The 22,380-nt window shown below is 42.1% G+C and overlaps 1 protein-coding gene and 2 long non-coding RNA genes across 10 annotated transcripts in view; 2 read left to right on the top strand and 1 right to left on the bottom strand.

The window, feature by feature from the left end:
- MTX2 (metaxin 2) overlaps positions 1-22,380 on the top strand; it is a 32,693-nt gene that overhangs the window by 9,185 nt on the left and 1,128 nt on the right. Inside the window, exons 2-9 of one of the 2 annotated variants that reach the window (XM_085228242.1) lie at positions 3,885-3,932; positions 4,867-4,913; positions 16,481-16,553; positions 19,087-19,163; positions 19,802-19,894; positions 20,609-20,647; positions 21,033-21,158; positions 21,776-21,852. In XM_085228242.1, the coding sequence (XP_085084368.1) occupies positions 3,885-3,932; positions 4,867-4,913; positions 16,481-16,553; positions 19,087-19,163; positions 19,802-19,894; positions 20,609-20,647; positions 21,033-21,158; positions 21,776-21,852 (580 nt within the window). The remainder of the gene's footprint in view (positions 1-3,884; positions 3,933-4,866; positions 4,914-16,480; positions 16,554-19,086; positions 19,164-19,801; positions 19,895-20,608; positions 20,648-21,032; positions 21,159-21,775; positions 21,853-22,380) is intronic. The other variant, XM_085228244.1, reaches the window with a different exon arrangement.
- Positions 4,920-10,190, top strand: LOC146543970 (uncharacterized). Its single transcript, XR_014884415.1, has 2 exons — positions 4,920-8,920; positions 9,582-10,190. It is a non-coding gene; the product is annotated as an uncharacterized LOC146543970 (long non-coding RNA).
- The window catches only part of LOC109368526 (uncharacterized), a 379,404-nt gene continuing 378,218 nt past the window's right edge, over positions 21,195-22,380 (bottom strand). For all 7 annotated transcript variants that reach the window (XR_014884414.1, XR_014884408.1, XR_014884410.1 and 4 more), the window contains one exon: positions 21,195-21,400. This is a non-coding gene — a long non-coding RNA (uncharacterized LOC109368526). The remainder of the gene's footprint in view (positions 21,401-22,380) is intronic.

Genomic DNA, 22,380 nt, shown 5'->3' with positions numbered 1-22,380 from the left:
TGAAATTACAGCTCTGAGACATCTGGAAATGTTGAAGTCAGGTTGTTAATTGGATATAATCTCTGACCTTAGTGTAGCTCAAGTAAAACATTTCACTGCAAAACCTGAAAAATGCACCCGATGCTGTTCTTTTTTAGTGGCAACGAGTTTTATGTGACTGTCATGTCTTGTTCTATGCTTTAAAAGCTTTTTGTTTGAGCAGAATGATACATTCAGTAATTCATTCTCTTACATGACAGATGAGGCTAGCGATCTCTTTTAATAGATAGCTGCAAACCTGAGTAATTACAACTCCACTGGGAACATGCAACACACCAGTTCTCAGAGTTTCCCTCAAAGTCTAATTTGACACCGAAGAATCCTGCTAGCACTTTGTATTCTGTATTTTCTATGCTAAACTGTTAATAAGTAGAACACTTTGACTAACAAATACAATAGGGAAATTTTCATCTATTTTTAGTGATTTACAAAACCAAAGAAGATTTTTTGGAGATGGTCCCCTCACTGTTTGTTTTCTCCGAGGCACTGAATTCTTTGCTCCTGTAACCAGGCTTATGTGGGGATGCTTTCTGTGTCCATATGCTTTTAGTCCTCACTTGCCAATAACTTTTGAATTTGGTACTTGTTCCAGATGTACGTAATAGGGAGAACTGATCCATAGATGCCAGTTTCCTATAACTGGCACAAAAGCAAGCAGTAGAGAAGGAGAGAAATAGAGGAAGACAACAGTACGAGGTTCACATGTCCTGAAAAACAGCAGACAATCCATACGAAAGATTAAATGTTTGAATTCCTTAAGCATGGGAAAAATGCCAGTAAGATGAGAAAGCAATTTTCAATAAAGATGATGTGCCTGGGAGGCAGACCCATTGGGCACCACACGGTCGTGGTTCTGCTGGTTCTGGAGGCAGAAGGAAGAATGTAATGGTTACTTATTCGTAAGTTATGGAGAGAAGCAGTTCCTGGAAGGTGTACTTCCAGGCAGTTATTTCATCCTGTGAGCAGTTAATGATAAAAGTGTGCATTGCATAGGATCTAACACATAAATGTGGTTCTGTGTTGAAAGCTTCTGCAACTGAATTGACATGGCCTTTGTTCATTTTCTTTCTCTTCTCAATTTTCTCTTTTTCTCCTTCTGTCCCAGTAGCCTTGGAAAGGTTCCCTTAGCTGGGAAACTAACATCTAGTGACCAGAAGATTATAGTTGCCAGAGGATAAACTGGATTTGACTTCATTAGTGCACAAATGATAAGTTTGTGAGGAGTTATTATAGCATTAATCAACTTGATGGATTGGAAATATGACAGAACTGAAGCAGCGTGTAATATTAGTGCCTATTATTCTACAAATTATGTCTTCACCTACATTCATAAAGCAGGAGTCATTACTGTACACATTACTCCTTTTCTCCTCTTGCACAGGCTTCTGGTGTCCCCTCAGTGACTTCTTCCTCTGTCCCCAGCAGGTTCTGGCCTCTCCGAGCTGCAGATTTTGGCCTCGCAGCAGTTGTGGGGCTGCTCTCTGAATTTAGCTCGTCCCTCATGAGCCTGGACATGAAGAACTGAAGGCTTTGGCTCCAGGCCTCTGAGCGTGTGTCCACCTTGTCCACGCATGTGTGCTTGGAGTTGGGAGCTCCTCTGGAGACTGGCAGATGCTGAGTGCAGGGCTGCTGTGCTTTCTTTCACACAGAACTGCTGAATTTTGGAGTTCAGATGTCCTGATAAGAGAGGCTGAGATTTTTATGTGACTGTTTGTTCTTGTTTCATTTACTTGTCAAAAGACAAATTTTAGTGCACAACCGTGTGCTAGATGAGTGGGTGCAAAGGTGTAAAACTGCCCATGTGCTTTCCTTCCCTTTAGCTTGGTGTGTGCTCCTGTGTATACTAAGATTGGTGGTAAAAGCTTCATATAATGAGTGACAGAGTTAGAGTCAGATCCTCAGCAAATACACTTTGTGAAAATCTGTATTTGATCAGTAGAATGTGGAAGGAAATTCTGAGCAGATAAAGGCCAGCAAGTTACAAAAACATTCTGCTTGTGTTTTGGTTTGTAACGCAGATGTAGAATGCCTTTGCAGTGGTGTCTGGTTGGACTGTGTGTGCCAAGAAGCTGTGATTTGTATCGAGGGCTGCCTGTAGCTTTTTTGCCAAGATCAGACTGGAATTAGTGTTTGAACTTCTTGAAACAGACTTAGCTCTCTTACTGGAAAAAGAAAAGTTCATTTAATTTTTGTGGGCCGAGACATGTCAGCCACGTGCCTGTTCTTCCAGTGTGGGACAGAATCCAAGAACTGGATGTAAATCTGGCATGGCAGTCCACAAACAGGCAAAAATTATTGGTAGAAACGGGTGCATGCAATTTGAAGTTCTCAGTACCATTTTGGGCATGGAAAAAGGATGCTCTCTCTTTGCTGGCGCGGGGGGTGTTGCCACGTACAAGAGCAGTGTGCCTTTGTGGCTTACTTCTGTAAGTGCTCCAGAGGTCAGCACTGTAAGTTTGCTAAAGTACAGCACTAGCTTTCTTAATTTCCTCATTACATTTGTTCTTGCAAGACTTGAGTGGATCTGAAGAAATGTATTCTAGATCAATTATTTTAAGCGCGTAAGGTTGCAGTACCGCAGACGATACCTAATCTCTCTTTATTCCAACAAGTAAATGTACTTCCATCTCAAGAATTTTTACTCCAGGGCAAAACTTTAATGGAGGGGTGTAAAACCAATAACTGCTACAATAAAACATTTCTTCTTGACAAGTAGGGGTGATTAGTTGCTTTCTCATGCCCCTGCTAGTGTAGCTTTGGTAAGCTCTGTGCCTTCATGTTAAAGATAGTGACCTTTGCAGGACTGCGCAGAAAGATACAAGCTTTCCAGCTGTGTGACTTCCATACAAGTTTCTGCATCTTCAGTATTTTCTTGGAGTTTGAGGAGCAAGGTAGACGTAATGACCTTACTGAAGCCGGTGGCACAGTTCTGTTTGAAGCACGCATAGTTATTTATACACTTCATTGCTTTAAGAAGTGATCTTTGTGAGGCTAAAATACAACATACCTAGTTGGGATAAAATCCAAGTTTGAATTGGTATCTAAGAATAGATTTCTAAAGTGAGTTTAACAAAGAATGTATTAGAGACATTACACACAATACAATGACCCAGCCTAATGCTAATGTAATCGGTGCTCATTAGCTGTTTATTATTTTTGCCTTCCCATAAATTCATATGGAATATGGTGAACTGCAACGGTTCTCAGTTGGAAGCTGTCATTGTCTTCTGTTTCTTTGCTTTGCTACTGATGGTGCAGGTTTTTTTAAAATGAATATTGCCACTGCTGTGCCAGGGCTGGCCGGTATTTAATTTAAAGCAGAAGGCAGCCTGGGTCTTGGTGGGGCTCATCTTGTGCCCGCACACGTGGCTCTCTGGGTAAGGCATCGGGCCAGTCAGACACAGAGCTCTTCCATTTCCCCAGAGCATTCTTCGTGTCTGGTTTTGAGGTTCTTGCTTCCCTCTCTTCTGTTATTTCCAGAATTCATTGTTTCGTACCTTAATAAAGCATTGCTCGAGTGGCCGGAGTTGTGATGGGAATGTGCACAAGGATGCCTTATGGCAGAGAAAGCTAGCTGCTTTTGCTGTGTGGTAATTGCGAAGCCCTTCTGCAACATAGCTTGGGTTTTAGCTTTGTCGGCAACATTTAGTTTTGAGGCTTAATTTTCTGCCCTGTGTTGTGCCCCTACGAGCAGAAGAGAGTGGGAGGGGGACATCTCAGGGCAGGTCACATCTCACATCAGCTCTTTGCAGTTTGAGTTGTGCTCTAGGTAATGTTTGTGTTCCGTTAGCATCTGCAGTGCGTTGTTGTTTGGCTTGCCTAATTAATTCCTCTTCTTTCCGCAGCCGCAGAGCCTTGGCCTGAAAATGCTGCGTTGTATCAGCAGCTGAAGGGTGGGTACGCTTTTTGCAATTAGTAATTACTCTATTTTTAAAAACCTATTAAATGTGCTCGAAGATAATTAACCGTGAGGAAACACAGCAACTGTTAAGAGCCCTTTGTGTTGTTTGTCTGGTCAAAGGTTTGAGCTACGCTTACATCTGCCAATATAAACCAGCTATTCGTGGCCTATAAGGTCCTTGGTTTATTATTGACTCATTATATTGGCTGCTGTAGGCAGTGTAAAATGATGTGGTTGCAGGCACAGTTGGCAGATTTACTGCACCAATAGCTGAGGCAGCAGATTTTTGAAGTCTTGTGGTAAAGTGGGCTCTCAGTAAAAAGGAACTGTTAAAATGTATAGGCTAGGATGGTTCAGGCTCCCTTTAGCAGCTCTTCATATATCATCAGATCACATTATGGCCCCCATTTGGGGCTCAGCAGCCTGCTACAGTTGTCAGAAGACTGCAAAGTAATGAAGACTAATAGGTAGCAGCCCTAGTCTTCTAAGCATGGAATTTTTATTGCAGTGAACTTGTCATCTTTCTTTTGTGTGACAGACCTAGACACAGTGCGCAGTATTAACTGCAAGCCGTTTTTATAGCTTTCCGAATGCTTTTACTTTTTAGCCAGAGGAGTTATGAAGATGCAATTTTATTTAACTTTGATTAGAAGAAGAGTAATTGGCATAAAGCTCAAGCGTTTGGTTTTCAATTGTGAGCGTTTTTATCGTACCTTGTTGGTAGTGTATGATAAATGCAATTGCATTTGCAGGAGAAATATTCCTGGTACTTTAAAAAAAATATAGCAGGTTTTCTAGCCTTCTCTGTAACAATTATACATTTGCTCCTTCTTTTACATGTAAGAAATGCAACTCAGGGTGACTTACAGTTGTAGGTAAATAGACATGCTTTTTGTAATTGTGATTTTTCTTTTTTCTTTGAACAGAAGACCAAATTTTGCTCTCTGATAATGCAGCTTCCCTTGCTGTTCAGGTAACGTCATCTCTTCTAAACTAAAGATGTTATTTCTGTTTTAGGTTTTGAATGATTTTCTTTTAGCTAAAATGTCTGTGTTTACCCAAATGAATAATTTAAGAATTATTTCTATCATAAGCAGTGACTTATTCCCTGTGTCTGATTTGCTTCGTGTTGTCATTGAAGTGCCAGAGCCGAAAGGACACGAGGGTTTGGGTGTTCTGTACAGAGTGCTTGTACTTGTATTTATGCTATATTTTATTGTACGGTATCTGCTTGTCTTCCTGATCTGGGACCCTGTGGGGTGCCCCTGTTGTCAGCTGGGGTACCAGCTCCCTTTGTAGCCCCTTGTATGATGCTTGCTGCTATTTCATTCTCAGAGCTACTGCTGCCCCCAGCTCCAGGCAGATGTGCTGTGGGCATCAAATCTCCATGTGTCTCTGGTGAAATTGAGGAGAGCTATCATATATACAGAGTAGAGATCCAATGTGGTTTGTAGAAATAGTCCATATAATTGACAAATTTGCATCTCTAACTGACTTAAAAGCACCTCTGTGGCTGTGAAGTCTGTGTAAACTCCATTAACCTGTTAGGTTCAGTAACCCCAGATCTCGAGGGAATGTGTTCCCATTAGCAGAGGGGATCAGGCTGTCAGAAGTGGTGGGCAGGATGTCTGTCAGGTTCCTCTTCAAAGTAGCTTTGCTACTGCTTTGTGTAGCAGGGAGCTGCACTGCTCTCCTGCTTCTTGCTTTGGTGTGTGGTCTGGCTTGGCTGCTGTCAGCCAAGACCTAGGGGTCTTTTAGGGCTGTCCAGGGGGTCACTTCTCATTTAGCCTCGTGGGACGCTGGAGACTGTAACTGACATTGCTAGTAGAAATATTGGGATTATATGATCATATTAACTACTCACTGGATCTCTAAATTTTTTTCCTCCCAGTCTGGCAAAGTAGGAAATATCTGTAAGAGTAAATTCTATCAGAACAAAAGGTACCTTTGTCTTGTGCTAGAAAAATGAGTCATCTTTGATATATCAAATAAATGGGGCAATATTTATTTTTTTTGGTTGGTGTGTTTTATATTGTGTCTCACAGTAAAGCAAGTAAGTGCTTTTGCTGCTCCCTTGATTTCAGTGTTTCTTTTTACTCCAGAATCCTGTATTTTTTGTGGTTCTTATATATTTTCTTGCCATGTAGCAATGCACATAGGTGTGGCTTGCATTAAAAACACACAAACAAAAGAAACAATAACATAACCCTAAAATTTCCTTTTCTAATGCATCATTTTACTTTACTGTATCCAGTCCATTGTTATCCTACACATGTCACTTAGATGATAAATTAACTATAATATATTAAAAACGCTTGTTTTTCTTCAATATTCTCTAGCTGGACAGCTGATAGTAGCCATGACTATAAATACAGCTCTGGTAGATATCTGATCTTCAACTTTATAGAACAATTTTCTATTGGGGAATCATATCTATTTAGAAGAACCTGTGTAACAAGGTTGTGACTGTGAAAGAATAGTTATCCTTGGTGTATGCAATCCAATTTGAAATACCAGGAGCTGTAGTCCTGTGTTACCAGTGTTACCAGCTAAGAGATCAGAAAGCTTTGACTAGACCAGTGTAGTTTGCATAAGGAAATTGCTGCATTCCTCTGGTTCAGAAATGACATTTTATGCTGATAGGAGCCTGTTTATCTTTTTGCTGGATATCTCTCCCTCCTGCTCCCCCTTCCCTGAGGAGTAAATGGGTGCAGTGGATAGGAAGAGAAATAAGAGCTGGTACCTGGGGCTTCTTTTTCCCCACAGTTGCCATGCCCCTTCCCCTGTTGGGGATTCTGGGCACGTGACTATCACCAGAGCAGATCCACGGGTTGGTCATGGCCTGATGAACTTTCGTGTGATGGAAACGCACTGGAATTTTGAATGCGTCTGCTCAAAAGAGCGTGTGGAGTCGGCAGCCATCAGGTCCCTAAGGAACATGGTTCATGTGGGGACACTGGTTGTGCCGGAACTGGTCTTCTGCATCTTTCTGAGTCCCCTTACAGCAGCCCTGTGTTATACTGCTCTGAAGTAGCTCTTGGAAAACAGATATAAAGAGAGTTACATCTAAAATAACGAAAAAATCCAAGGCCATAGTAAGTCGCTACATGCAGTGCAAGTGGGGAGGTTGGTGTATGCTGGGTATTGCTGAGCAGCTGCATTGGTGGTGGCCTCAGTAGTTAACAAACAAACAAATGCCTTTCCTCTTATGGAATCTCAGCTGATACTGGTGGGTTGGTTTGTTGTTTTTTAATTCCTCTTCTACTCATGTTCTCTAATTCTTCTGTCCTCTTCTACTGTTGTTCCTGGAAACACACCGAATGAAGAATTCCTTCCTCTTTTCCAGTGTGCAGATTCTTTGAATTTGCTGAAAATGCAACATAACTTCAAATGAGCTAGTCATTGTCTCTCGTACCACTTGGTGTTTGCACTCCTTGCTTGATAACTTGAAGGATTTTATTATATGGTCCTGCTGAGAAGGAAGGCTGCAGAACCTTGATATTGAATGCAGTGCTATTTTCACTTTAGGGGAATTACTACTTTGCCCTGATTTTAATCTCAGCAATGATTTTCCAGCTACAGGAATGAGAACGTTGCATTTAGAATGAAGACTGTTCTTCTTGTGAGATGTTTGGCATTGTTCTCGTTAATGAATATACATATACGTCCTGGGCACTGTGACTCACAGTTAAAAGCATTCTCCCCGTGTTTACTGTACAGCTTCCAAAGTACAGCATTCCTGCTTATCAGTCTTATCATACTAAAAAAGTCACCAAAACTCAGAATCAAACACACAGCTATAATTCAAACCCTGAGCGGCTCCACTTTTAAAGGAGGTAGAGATGGAGTTACTACTTAAAATGATAGCCTGAGAAATTGAGATTTATTATGTCATACTCGGGTAGTGTAAGAACACATTTAACAAATTGATACTATCTTTGCTTTAAAAAGCTGCTTCATTTCAAATTCAGTAGATTGCTATGCATTCCATTCTGTGAATAATTACAAAGAGTTCAACAGACTGCTGTTGGAAATCTAGTACAGAGGTGTACACCTTTTTGAAAGGAAGGGGCCATCCAGAAATTCTGACGTCTTAAACTCAGACCTAACTGCCTCAGATTGTACAACTTCAACCTTCTGTGTCCTGTGTTTAAGATAAATTCTGATTTGGAAGAGAACTGTGTATGCTAGGAATGCATTTATAGGGGTTTTTGGGTTATCATTGTCAGACCATGGGTAGGAGAGAGGGGAAAATGAAAATTATGAATGCTCATTCTCAGTGATAGAATGCTGTCTGTATTTGCAATCAGTTTATTATTATTTACTATTATTTATTTACACTTGTCAGCAGTTCCCTTGAGTCACAGCTCTGCCTTTCTCTACGCCTGTTGGTTCTGTAGGTGTGGTGTCTTCAGACATTTGCCACCCTCGGGCCATCAGAAGATTGCATGTGTATAAGCTTCTGAGCACAGTTTCTTGTAACAGGATTTTTCAGTGAGTAATTGCATTCCTCTCCTCATTGATGAAGGTGTTACCTCACCTTGGTTGGCTCTTACTTTGCTCACGTGTGGTGGCCAAGGGCACCAACTCGTGCAGCCATCCTGGTGGGACAGCAGTCTGTGGTTGTGGCACTGAGGGACTGGTTAGTGGGCATGGTGGGTGTGGGATGATTGCTGGACTCGATGATCTTGGAGGTCTTCTCCAGCCTTTGTGATTCTATGGATTTAAGACGTGGATTACGGTTGCTTCTGTAAAGGTAAGTTGTCAGAGCCAAGGTCTTCCGGATGGTGAATTGGGTCTAGTGTGCGTGTTTATTTGTTTATGCGTTAGGATGCTGCTGCATTCGTAGCTGGTGGATTACAGTTTTTTCATCTAGTTTCAGCCACAAGCTTGGATTAAAACTAAATAACCGTAGCAGACGGTCTCAGTCTGAAGCGGAGGGCCTGCCCAGGCCCCGTCCCCCTGCTGTGCCTGGTGCAGGTGAAGGCTGGTGGGGTTGGGGCAGGGGAGGGGACAGTGGGTGCACACAGCTGTGCTCTGCAGGCCTGCGGCTGCAAGTACAGCAGCAGCATCTCTGCGTGCTGCCCCAGCTTGTCGGGGGGAGGAATGCGAGCGTTTCGGCTGCCTCTGTCATTACAGACTCTTCTGAAATATTTATGCGGGTAGCGGTGGAGTCTTGCTTAAAAGACTGTCAGAAATGTTCACGACTGTGGAAATTCTCACAGCTATCCTGAGGTTATATAGCCAGCAGCTCATTACGTTAAGAAATGTATTAATTGCTTGTGCAATTGATGTCCTTGTAAGTGATCTTAATATATTCCAGGAAAACGCGTTTAGAATTGTCTGCTCTTAGTCCTGAATGACAGAAGGATGTTTGGGCAATTTAAAATTGTGTTACATAGACTAACTGCGTATTTACTTCAATAAGTAATCAAATGAATGTGTAAATCACTCATGATTAATTGCTATCTACACATTTGTGATTTTTTTTTTTTTTTTTTTTTTGTGTGTATGAATTGTGGTTTGGTTTTTCCCTAGACAAAATGTGAGGAGAAATGTGAACTTGTTGCTGAGGTTGAACCAAGGCTGAGTAGAGAAATGAAAATCTGACCTTTTTTTTTTTTTTTTTTTTTTTTTTAAGAGAATAAAAACTGGAATTCTTCACCATGAGAAATGCAATATCAACATAATCAATCTGGCAACATTATGTTGTAGCTGAAAACATGCCTAAATCCCAAGCCGTAGAGGTACTGTTTGTGAGTGAAACATCTTTCATATAGTTCTAAGATGAAATTACCCCTGAATGAATAGCATCTTCATTTATCTTCAAAACCTCTGTGCTACCACTGAATCTACTCCTTCCACATTCTACAACAAGAATTACATTATACCATTAGAACAGTGCTGCGCTGCAGTGTAAAATAGATTGTTTTGGAGAATGAACGTGGCTTTGCTATAAATTATATTCACAGGTACAAAGGAATTTGTTATTTTGTTTAAAGTAGTCACAAATATAATTAAGCTCTTAATTTATGTTAAACTACAAATGTGGCCATTACCATAACTGGATTAGGAATTTAATCTGTCACTCAAAGAATGATACTGAGCAGTTTTCATTTATAACCTTAGACATACTATTTCGGTTACAGGGTCTGCAGCTGTTTGATATGAAAACTGAATTATTCTGTGGATTTGTTCATGGTTTTTAATTTTAAAATGCGTTCCTGCAATAAAGTAGAGAATAACTCTTCGGTTGTCGTCACATATTGTCCTTTGTCTGCTCGTGAAATAGTGTAAGAATGAAAACAAAATGCCTTTTGCTCTTTCTTCACAGCAGTATTATGCGGGTGCATTTAGAAGTGCTGCTGAATAAGAGATGCCTGCAATGGATCGTTCTTTATTAAAAAACTAATCATGAGTATGTCTTCTTCGAATGAAGCCTGGAGTGTGTGCCATCTGAAAATAGTGTTCCTCGTGTGGGGATATAAGTTGTGAACTATTTGGGACTTAGCATAAGCAATTTCATTCTTCCCTCTGATCTTGGAAACTGCAATCTGGATATGATTTACATCAAGTTATAACTCATTTTTAATGAGTGTGTGTGTTTGCTCTTTTGTATTATTCTGAGAGGGGACTGGGGAGGAAGAAGAGAGCATTGTGATGGAGCTCTGATGGGTGTTATGCTTCCAATCCACAGCGTCCAAACAGTCTGGTCTTTGGGGAGGGCAAAGAGGAAGGGAGAGTGAGGGCAAAGCTGCTACATAAACCAATTAACCAAGGGAATAAATACAAAACTTCCCCCTCCCTTCTCTTACTCTTTCCTATTGTACTTCATGTGGAGTCATTTTCCATTCTTGTCATCGCAGGAAGACCGAATGGCATCACTTTCGTACACTGTTTGGAGGGCAGCAGCAGCAGAGCTGGAAATGTCATTTCTGGGAGAGGAGGGGAGGGCCAGGGTTTCTGAGCTCTCCGCTTCTGGACCTTGGCAAAGCAGCACTGTTTTTTTCAGTTATTGAAATCCAACATACTATTTACGTTCTTAATTTGAAATTGAGTAAAGTATAAGAAAACAAAGCAAGCCTTCAGTTCGTTGTGTCCTATAAGCTACACTGTTGTTGTAAATGTACTCAGTAATTTTGTCGGGAGGTGTACCTGCCATTATTGTCATGAATGATATGCATAGCATTGTTGATTACTTTTCTAACAAGCATCTCCTCAAAGCTTCTTACCAAATATTTTGGAGGGAGGTGACTGTCTGCTTGTACTCAGCTCTAGTGAGGCTGCATCTTCAGTAGTGTGTTCAGTTTGGGGTCCCTCACTATAAGAAAGACTCTGAGGCCTTGGAGCTTGTCCAGAGGGGGGCATTGGAGCTGTGAGGGGTCTGGGGCACAAGTCTTACGGGGAGCAGATGAGGGAACTGGGATTGTTCAATCTGGAAAAGAGGAGACTTGGGGGGGGGGGGGCACATTATTGCTCTAAACAACTATCTGAAAGGATGTTATGGTAAGGTGGGGGTTGGACTCTTCTCCTGTGTAAATAGCGGTGGGATGAGAGAGAATGGCCTCAAGTTGTGTCAGGGGAGGTTCAGGGTGGGTATTAGGAAGAATGTCTTCACTGATAGAGTGGACAGGCACTGAAATGGGCTGCCCAGGGAGGTGGTGGAGTTACTGTACCTGGAGGTGCTCAAGAAACATGGAAATGTACTTAGGTGCACAGAGGCAGTAGAAGCTTTGTAGACTCAGTGCTTTCTGTCTGGAAGAAGAGAGACGTAGCATTGCTACAAAGATACTGTTCATATTTCTCCCTTTCTTTCCCAGATGCCAGAAGAGAATGTGATGCTAAGGTACGGAGATTGGAAAAGCATGAGAACGGGGGTTGGTTAGCCTGCAGGGGAGAACAGAGCATGCGTGGGAGAGATGATGACAGACTCCATTAAACCAAATCTTTATTTTTAAAATCTTCATCTGTTTTTCACATTAACGTCATCCAAAGAAAGGACACGTTTTGTTCTAGAAATAACTTAAAGGTTTTTGTAGAGGACATTATAATGACCACAAGTTACTAATCCAGATTATCTTCCTAGTTTCTGCTTCGCTTGTTGGCAAATGTCAATACCTATCAAGAGAGTCAGACCCTTGTTTTGAAGTTTACAGAAATGCACATAACCAGTGATGTGCACGGATAAAAGAGGAGGTCCTGTTGATACCAGGGGAATAAACTCAGTTCTTCCCAACCTGAGATTTTATTACACTCATAAAAGCGGTGTTAACTAGTATGAGCCGTGAAATTGCTCGGGCTTTTAAAATAAATGAGTACTTTGGTTTGATTTCCTTCAGCTGTAGTTACTTTGGTATATTTATGCTTGAATTAAGTTTCCTTTGCTTGTATAAAGTCTGTTGGGCAGCCGTCTCTGATCTTCTGCAGTGTGGACGAAGGGAAATAAGAATTATCAATCCCTCATCTCTCCTAATCGATCCTAGTAATTAGCTCTTTTGGGTAGGTGTTAAGCTACTACTCTAAGGTTCTTGTGTGAGAATCCTAAGTGCCGAAGGAGATTCACATTGTGGATTCACTCTGTTTCTACTGCTGTAGTAATTTTTCTTTTTCACAGAGGACAAAGAGAGAGAGAGGAATTCAATGCTTTTCTTTAGAATTAAAAGCACCTTTGGGGGCTGACAGTTTGGCTGGGCTCTGCTGGTGTCAGGTTTCTAGTTGTGCTGTTACTGTCTCACTCACCCATTTTTTAGGTGAACTTTTAGAGGGGTTTGATTAACTGGCTTGTGTGTTACTTGGAATTCAGTTGGCCCCTTTCAGCCTCTTTTAAAGTTCATCAGCCAAATTTATGATGTTGACAGTGATCTCTGACGTCCTGGAATAAGTCTGGGCCCTTGATCTTTCAGGTCACTCAGCTTTTGATGCCGTGTCTTTGAAGAGGTGTTGATATCTTCATAAATCTCAGCAGAACCACCCTGGGGTGGCTGCAGCCTTCCCTCTCACCCTTTGCTCCCACAGCACTTGGAGCACTGCCGTGCCGGGGCCTTGCTCAGATCATGTGTGCCAAGTATGGAAGGAGAAGGAGGTGTTCTGAGCTGTGTTCCACTGCATCTATTCCCAGGACTGGAAGCCTCATGGTCTGATGCTATCTGCACACCAAGTGTGCTGGTACGAAACATTCTACGTGAGTGGTCAAAAAGGGAACATGTCCTCCCTTGATCGCTGGGCTAAAATGTTAAACAAGATAATGCCCTACAGACATTGCTGCTTTTGTCTTCTCTGCCCTGTGTTCTCGCTCTAAGATTCCTAAAATCTCTGCCAATTTTCACCTGAGTTTGTGCCACAGAACAGTTGCTGTCTGAAATCGAATTCTTCTAGCTGAACACGTCAGGAAAGAGTTTGAGGTTTTCTGGCAATGAGTGTTTGTAAGAATGCATTGGTCAGAGCCACCGTCAATGTCTTTTCTAGAAGAAATCATGAATATTTGAGCATTCACTGTGCCCAGGAATGAAGAACTACCTGTGTCGTTAGTACCAGCAGTTTTGAAAGCTTTTCATGTTTATGTCAATAAAAGAAGGTAAGTATGTCTGTGGTGATGCAAGGCCTGTTTCTTAGGCTGAGCCCTTATGGTGAAAGCTCACTGTGGAGCTTCTGCCCTTTTTTCTGCACAAGAATATTTAAGGGGCACTTGAGCTGAATAGGTCATGCTTTTTGGGTACAGATGTGTGTTAACGCATACTGGTACTTTGATTCCCCAGTCTTGCAACTTCTCAAACAGCAGCAGCTCTTCACTTCCAAAGGACTTTTCTGGTTATTTGTTTGTGCTTTGGTCAGTATTTCAGGGGCCTTTTTTAAAGTTTGCAGAGGATATGCTGACTGACTTCTAAGCTTGCTAGAATCTGTTTATTGCACAGAGTAGTGAACGTTTTATTTTGTTCAGTGAAAATTTGTTTCCATGTTAGAACTCAGTTCTAGCCCAGCTTCCTCACTGCTCTTTTCTTTATTAAGTGCTAAGAAGGCACATGGATCCAGCACATTTGCAGCGCTGAGATGTCCAAATGGCAGTGTGTTCTCCATCACTTTCAGCCAGGCCAGAGACCGAGGTAGAACTTCCCTGCCAACTATTAGAGAGGTAGATGTTCCTTGGTCTGTGGATGTTTACTGCGGAGGAGGAGGGAGGAAAGTAATGTTCAGATTTCTGCAGGAATCTTGGCTGAACTCTTTACACTAAAAAGATTTTGTTTATAATTTAACCTCAATACTGAGGAATACTTTTCACAGACACAAGTCATGTTTTTGGTAGAACCTTCGTACTGTGGAGGAGCCAATGTACAGTGGACAAGAATTTGCCAAAGCAGCTCATGTAACCTGACTGTTCTGTGCTGGCATATCTCATTTTTGTTGCACTGATGTGGAAATGTAAAAATAGTCCTGATTCACTTCCTTTTGCTTGACTGTGTCTCTGCGCTCATGAGCTTTTTAGTTATTCATGTGTTCCAGCACAGATCAGACATTCTCATCTGAACCAGCAGTGGGAACAGTACATGGCGGCCTTAAAATTCATCTCAAGCTTAATACAGAATTGCAGTGAACTCAGTGCCCCAGTTTGGGCAGAGGACATGATGCATATAGTAATAGCTGGAACAGTCTGCACCGTTGCTGGAGCCTGCAGAGCCAATAGGCAAAGGAAGAGCTACAGCACTGAGACAGTGCCTTATGTTCCTGCTTAAGAGTTATTCCTCTGGGTTCTTACTGCTTGCATAGAGTTTGGGAAGCAGAGACTACAAGAGCATTGATTTCTGGTGGTTGTGCACTTGGGAAGTGTGATGTTGTCAAATGTGGCCAGTGCCCTGTGTTCTCTGTGGGTGACGGTTGCTGCTATAAGCAATTATAGGGGTGCTGGTTGGGATGAGGTTTGGCAATCTAACGACCAATTTATTCTAGACTAGATCAAAGTTCTCAGTATTTGGCAGAGGTGCATCGACTTGTGGGTGTGTACTAATTGGCTCCTGAGCAGTACTTTCAGTTGGGGTTAGGCTGAAGAAATAAAAAACTCAGGTTACTGGTGGATTTTGCATAGCCTCTCGGGTTCAGAGGCCCGTGCTCCTGTCAGCTGTAATCATTGACTTTAGCAGCTTGTGACCATAGCTCCCTTCTTTAATTTGGGGTTTGGGATTACTTAGGTCATCTGAAATAGTGAGAGCCAAGTGATGTAATGGGTTGTGGGGTTCTTGAGTTGATTGGAAGAGGCATTGGAAGGGACCAAAGCTTTTGGCTTTTGTTCCCTGGTACTTTTAGCATCAGTGCTTGAGTTAGGGCTTGGGAACGAAGCACCTGAGGAGGAGAGGCGTGGTTTTGTTTGCTTGATGGGTACTACAGAAACCACAAAGTTAGGAAAAGGGCTGATGTTGATATTTGTTAGTGCCTTGTGGTCTTAGGTAGTGCAGAGGTGCCCTTCTGCCATGGGCACTGATTTCCTGAATATAGTTATGGCTGGGTCAGGTTCTGGGAGCCTGTGGCAGGGCTTTGCTGGATGCTGTGTACCTTGTTTACTTCAGTTTTCTACCCCCTCTCCCAAATGAGGCTGAAGTGTAAATGGAGTACATGTTGTTCAGGCTGGGATAGCTGTTTCCAAAACCGGATTTAACAGTATGCTGTACTGTTTGCCATCCTTGAAGATTTTAGCATTTTGGATTTGGTCTGCTTGCAGTGAATGCAGACCATGTTCTGTTCCTCAACTTAGAGCAGCCTTTTTCTTCATAGTTGGTGACCTTCATGGTGTAGGCTTTAGTTTCCAGCCACTGTGGGTAAAAAGGTGCGATGTTGGAATCTGGAGTTCTGACCTTTCTATTGGCAAAGACAAAATGAATGAAAGGATTTCAGCTGAGTTGTGAGAGACTCTGGAGATTCCTTATTTCCACGATATATCCAAATCACATTTCTTGATATTTTGCTATTTAAACAGAAACACGTTAGGGCTTTTGTAGCAATGGCAGCTGCTGACAACAATGGGTGTCCCAGTGAGAATGTTTGAATCCAGGACTGGAGATGAAAAAAACAGTAAATCGATCACTTGCACTCACTACAGTTCACATGCAGTAGAGGAAATAAATAAAGCAAACATGCTCACAGAGTATTGTAAAGCAAAATTTCTGATGACTGTTACAATGTGGGAAGGTGCTGTGTGTATTTGCTGTGTTACACAGTGCAAGCTTGGTTAGCCAGCTTCAGCCACTGTGATTTTCGGGAGGAGCAGAACGTCACTTAATTTCTTGCAGCTACAGCACTGCTTCTTTGCATCTCTTAAGAGTGTGTGTGTGGGAGAATCTTAATCAGGGGAATTCCAGCCATTGACTGGATGATAAGCAATTGTCTGAAGAAGTTAGAAAACGGTGGTTTCTTTTTTTTCTTAAAAGCATTATGCAAGGATCTGTGCTTGGTTGGTACCTGCTAACAGTTTGCTAAGATGTAGTCAGAAGTATCGAGAAGAACGCATTTGTTTGTCACTGGGGTATCAATGCTCTTTCAATGCTTTGTTTCCAGGCCTTCTTGCAAATGTGCAATCTGCCGGTTCGGGTGGTTTGCAGGGCCAATGCTGAGTACATGTCCCCATCTGGTAAGTGCGGCCTTCATTTAGATTACTGCATTACACCTCCATTTTGGTACCATGGCAACTGTGCCTTCTCTCGCTGATAACAGGCGGTCAGCGCTGCCCCGTGCGGGGCCTTCCCCCTCCTCACCAGTTCCTTTCCCATAAACAATTAGAACAGTTACATGTCAAGTAACGGTGGTACAACACGGAACCGAGGCTGTGAACGCAGTACGTCAGTGCAGCACAAATCTCTGGTGGCAATCTTCTCTAAAAGGCCTAAGCAGAAAGACTTATATTTCCTAGAATGTCTTTATTCTGCATCCAGGGAATATTCCTGCTGATCAGTGAGTGCTGTATATTCTCCCATATGTGAGAGGGTGAGAAAACTGGAGAGAGCCTCTTTTGTTACCTTACCTGAGAGATAATGGCCAGTATGTAAATACAGGGTGAAAATGAAGAGTGAGTGCATTGTCAGCCGAGGGTGACAGGTGATTTTAAACCTCCCTCTGATAAAGGAGACTGTCTGGGGAAAAAAACAACCAACCAAACGAAAACACCCCAAACCAGAACCGCACCAAACCCACCAACAATAAATTAAGCATATGAAGTGTACAATCTGCTTTCTGCTGAAGGTGACTGGTTGCCTAAAATTTCCCAGAGCCTGGTTCCAGAAGGTTGCTAAAACCCAGGGAGAGCTGCTGACTGCAGGGCTCTCCAGTCTGGCAGTCCTTGCACTCCTTCCCAGTGTTTTGTTGCAGAAGGAGGTGCTTCTTTGCCAGTTGCCTCTAGCTGATGTCTGCCTATCAGCATGGCTGCCATGGTTCTGTTGCTGCTGGTATTGCGGGCAAAGCAAGTGGAAACAGAGTAAAAGCTAGCCAAATTTTGGAGTTATATATGTGATATATAAATAAAGGCAGTGTTGGAATGCTGAATGTCTGCACAGAGGAGCTTTTTAGGTGTGCAGCAGCGGGACAGATGGCAGCCGTGTGCCCTTTGCCCCCCCCAGCCCATGGCGACATTGTGGGCACCTAATCTGTAATTTTGGTCTGACTCCTCCTTCTTTCTGCTGGCTGATGAAAATGACCACAAAGGGAACTGATACCAGCTCAATTTTAAACATAGCTACACATACTCTTTTTGCCCTTACTCCTGGATTTTTATTCACTTTCCCAATTGTCTTTACAATATTTTGATTCTGTAAGGATAATTCAAAACAGGTTTTTATTTGCTGTCCACTCCTCAGCCACCAACAGTTTCACGACAGCAGTAGACAGATGTGTATCTCATCTTTTTGGGGTGAAGGTTATTTACCTCACAGTCCGCATAATGAGAAAATCCATTAGGAGGGAGTCTGAAGTGGAGCACCAGAGGTTTGTTGTGTGTGAAGTGTAGCCTGACAGATACTGTGAAGCTCTGGAGCTCAGAGGGGTCTGCATTTTCTTTCACAGTACGCAGCGTACAGAAGCAGTGCAGCCTTTGGTGTGGTGCACTTCTTTACCCTGAGGCCAGCTGAGCCAGTGAGAGTGAATCTCAGGGTAAAAATAAAGACTGGATGTGCTGTGAGCATGAACTCCCTGTGAACTAGGCCAGCAGTAGCTTTTATGTGCGTCAGTGGAAAGGAATGCGTGTATTGCTAATAATGTGTTTGGAGCTGGGCAGGTATTGATCTTGCTCTTTAGGCTCTTTGTAGAGAGCAGAGTTTGCCCACAGTGAGACAGGAGAGTATGAGTGTGCTGTGTCCCACTGCACTGGGCAGCTTCTTTGCTGTATTTGGTCATGAGGGCTTTCTCAATAATACAAACTGCCCAGTGCGTGTCCGTCTTATGGCCAGTTTCAGTCATGTAAATAATCATAAACATTTAGTCTTAAATTTACACAGTACTTAAGATTGATGTTTGTCAGTTGCAGTTGATTGAAGAGTTAGAGAATGAGCAACGTGATTAGGGTGGGTTGAAGGAAGAGGAGCCCTCAGTTCCCCTTTATGAGCTGGTCCCAGTCACTGGAAATCTAGAGGATAGGAGGAGAGAGACACAAGATCCTGCCTTGCTGAGTGTGCATTTTGCTTTCCCCGCTTGCTTTTCTGGGCTCGGTGCCACATCTCCCACATTCATTTCAGCAGCCCTTTTCCTGCTCGTGGGTTGGAAGGGAGGGTGGGAATGTCTTCTTGTGAAACTGTCTGAGGGCTCAGTCTGATTGCCTGGGATTTCCCACCTGTACTTCAGAGAAATGTTGAATTCAGTCTTTCCAGCAAAGCAAAATCTGTTATTAAAATACAGGTCAATAGATCTCATTCAGTAACTTTGAGATAGGGAATTGCAAATCTTGCATGGCAAAGAGGGTCAGAAGGAAGAAGATCGGGCAGTTACACTGGTTATTGCAACTGAAAGCTGTGTGAGCTTCATATGTAAAAACTTTACCTGTGCTCATCTGGAAAAAAACCCCAAAAAACGAAGAGTGATGTTCAGGCGTACTTGTGATATTTAATTGCATTGAAAATAGGAAATGATAGTTGACATGTATAAAAAGCTCCTACTAAAATACATTTCTCATTTTACAGGCAAAGTGCCCTTTATTCATGTGGGAAACCAAGTAGTATCTGAACTCGGACCCATAGTCCAGTTTGTGAAAGCCAAGGTAATTACACACAGACTGCATCTATTACTGGGTTGTGTACCAGTCTTCTTTAGCACTGCTGTGGAGTTGCTGTGCTCTTCTGGAATGCTACTTCATTGCTAAAATGCTGCAGCAATCTGGTGCTGGTTCAAAAGAAAGACACTCCGAAGTGAGAGTGCTGAGGTGGAATTGTTTCAATTTAACATTACCAAATTCAGGAAGCAAATTCTATGCAGGACACGTGCATACCACTGCCAGTTTCTGCAGCTGGTTTTCTACGTCTCTGTCTCAGAATTCTTAAACTCAGAAATTACTGGTGTAAATTTTGAAGCTGTATTTTCAACAACATTGTCTTCTCACTGAGCACTTCATAAAGCTGTAGCACAGATGTAAATCTGTGTTTACTTCTTGACACAGGCTGTGTGCTCACCTCTAACTGGTCATAACCTACATTTATTGCAGATCAGTTCTGTTACATTATGATTATTTCTTTTTCATTCTAAAGGGCACCTTATGTAGAAAGTACGGGTGTAACTTGTTACGTGTTGTGCGACAGATCCGTATCTGAGCCAAAGCTCATTGACTTCTGAGGTCCTTGGGTCAGGCATTGCTGAATATTCCAATATCCTCTCTTATGTGTCTCTTTCTTTCCCCATAAGGGCCATTCTCTCAGCGATGGGTTGGATGAAGTCCAAAAAGCTGAGATGAAAGCCTACATGGAATTAGTCAATAATATGCTCCTGACAGCAGAGGTACAGCAAACCGTAGTAACTGCACATACTTCCATAAGGGATTATAGGCAAGAATGCTTCATGATATTTTCTTGTTCTGGAAATACTGTTCTTGGTTTAAATCTTAGATCAGGTCATCAGTTTAAGGTGAAATGAGATGGGAATAAATTCTGTGGATGCTGTGGACTACTTGATGAAATATTCCTGCAGACACAAGCCATGTGTACAGCTCCGTTTACCTGTGTGAAGCACGGCCTGTAGCTGTCGAAGTGCCTGATTTGCACGGATGGAAAACGCCAGCAGTCCTTGCGGTCCTGCCCCAAGCCATGGCTGGCTGTACAGCCCCGCTGCCGCCTTCCACACAGCTGCTGTGCCTTGCGGGAGGCTGCCTGCCCCGTGGGTCGTGCCCATGGCCCGTTAATGTGATGTGGGGCCGGTGCTGGAAATGCTCGCAGGCACATGGCTGAGGGCTGGGAACCTGGGTGTTGAGCTGTGTGTGGCACAGGCAACTGGAGCGGCCTTCGGCTCCAGCTTGGTTCTGCTGCTTGCGAGCCAGCAACTTGGAGCTGGGCTTGTGACTCCGGTTTTAATTTCTTCGCTATTTCAGAAGTCTAACAGAAGGCACTAAATGGAAATTTAATCTAATATAGAAAGGAAAATTCTACTAGTGAGAAATGATTGTATCTGTATTCTCGTTTATTAGGAAGTTGTAGTAAGTGTTCTTTCTGTTCCTAGCTCTATCTGCAGTGGTGTGATGATGTTACAGTAGAGGAGGTGAGTGGTTCTGCAACATTTATCTTAATTAAAATTTAATGAGAAAACACTTTTGCTCACAAATGGAAGTCCCTACTCATAAATGAAACATTGAGCTCCGTACCATTAATGATACAGTCTTCTCACTTGAATTCTGCTTGCGTATACATTTTAGGGAAGTTGTAACTTTACTGGAGGTATGTGACTGCAGAACAAATATGAGTTCTGCATATGTTTCCAAGGTAATAATTTTAAATGGTTATACTGAAAACAATAAATTCTGCACAAATAATTGCAACATATCACACAACATTCTTTTTCTTTATTGCTCTCTTAGCTGTTTTGTAAATAGAGCTGTCTGCCTTTTTTAGATTGTAACAAAGTAACTTTCTGTTTCTTAACAAAGATTACTCACCCAAGGTATGGCTCTCCTTACCCCTGGCCTCTTAACCGCATTCTGTCCTATCAGAAGCAATGGGAGATAAGGAGAAAGATGAAGGCCATTGGGTGGGCTGGCAAGTCACTTGAACAGGTCAGTATGAGGGGTAAAGCTTATTTCTTCCCAGTGTTTTCCATTGTTCTTTTATTTAAGACTTAAGAGAAGTAACACTTTATTTAACTGCAACTGTTACATCAAAATTCTGTGCAGTTATGTGAGGTCAGGTACCTGTCATCAGCAGTGATAAATCTTAAATGATGTGCAGTCTGATGGAGTGGGAGGAAGGATGCTTTACCACGTGTGCGTCTCTGTTCATGTTAGTTTAGCCGATGGTTCTGAAAAACAGATTTTGAATTACTGCCCCTCTCCTGTGGCATTAATAAGCACGCTTTGCAGGACTGGAGCTTCACTTCCCAGTAGTTTTAAAAAAAAAAAAAAAAAAAAAAAAGAAAGCACTTTGATGTGTAAGTTAGTACCTTTCATTAAGCTAAGTTAAAAATTTCTTGGAAAGCACTTAATTAGAGTTGGCTCTACATTAAATGTGTGATTAAATAACACTTAGCTGCTACCTTTAGCAGTTTTTGATGCTCCAACGTTGTATATTCCTTCTTCCCTCTGCCAGCACAAATACAGTAAGGAAGTACATATATATATTTACTGTTGTTCTTTCCTGACAATATGATTATCTTATCTCTTGCGTGTTTTGATAGGTGCTTGAAGATGTAGACCAGTGTTGTCAGGCTCTCTCCCAGAGATTAGGAACACAACCATATTTCTTCAATAAGCAGTAAGTTGCTCTCTACAGAAATGGTACATCCACAAAAAACCTCCACCCGTATATCTATATAAGTATATTTAAAAACGTGCATACAGGTATACGTTTATAAATATGGAAACCTTCTGTTTTACTTTAATGGTTGAGGGAATTTGAATGTGTGGCTGCAGTACAATTTCAGAAGCAAGTCATTATAGATTTTAAAAGGAAAGAGCGCCACAGCTCATGTAGGCTACAAGCTTGCACCTGTATACAGTTAATTTCTTAAAAAGAAACAAACAAAGATACTTTTATAGCTTGTATTTCTTAGGCAACGTTCTTTACTAAGCACAGTACAGGAGATAAAAGGAACAACCTGGCCTTTGTCAGATGTCTTTTGCATCCACTCGTTGATACCAACTGCAAAATGCTATTTTTTTTCTCTTTGTAATTCAGTGTTTTTTTTAGATATTTAAATTAAATGCTAAATAACATCTGTGGAGTACTTCCTGGGTTGTATTCAGGGCTGATATCTATAGTGTAATGAACTGTGCTGAAAAC

The sequence above is a fragment of the Meleagris gallopavo genome, chromosome 7 (genome assembly GCF_905368555.1).
Source record: "Meleagris gallopavo chromosome 7, MGAL_WU_HG_1.1, whole genome shotgun sequence".
NCBI classification, from domain to species: Eukaryota; Metazoa; Chordata; class Aves; order Galliformes; family Phasianidae; genus Meleagris; species Meleagris gallopavo.
This window is presented reverse-complemented; position numbering and strand designations above follow the sequence as displayed.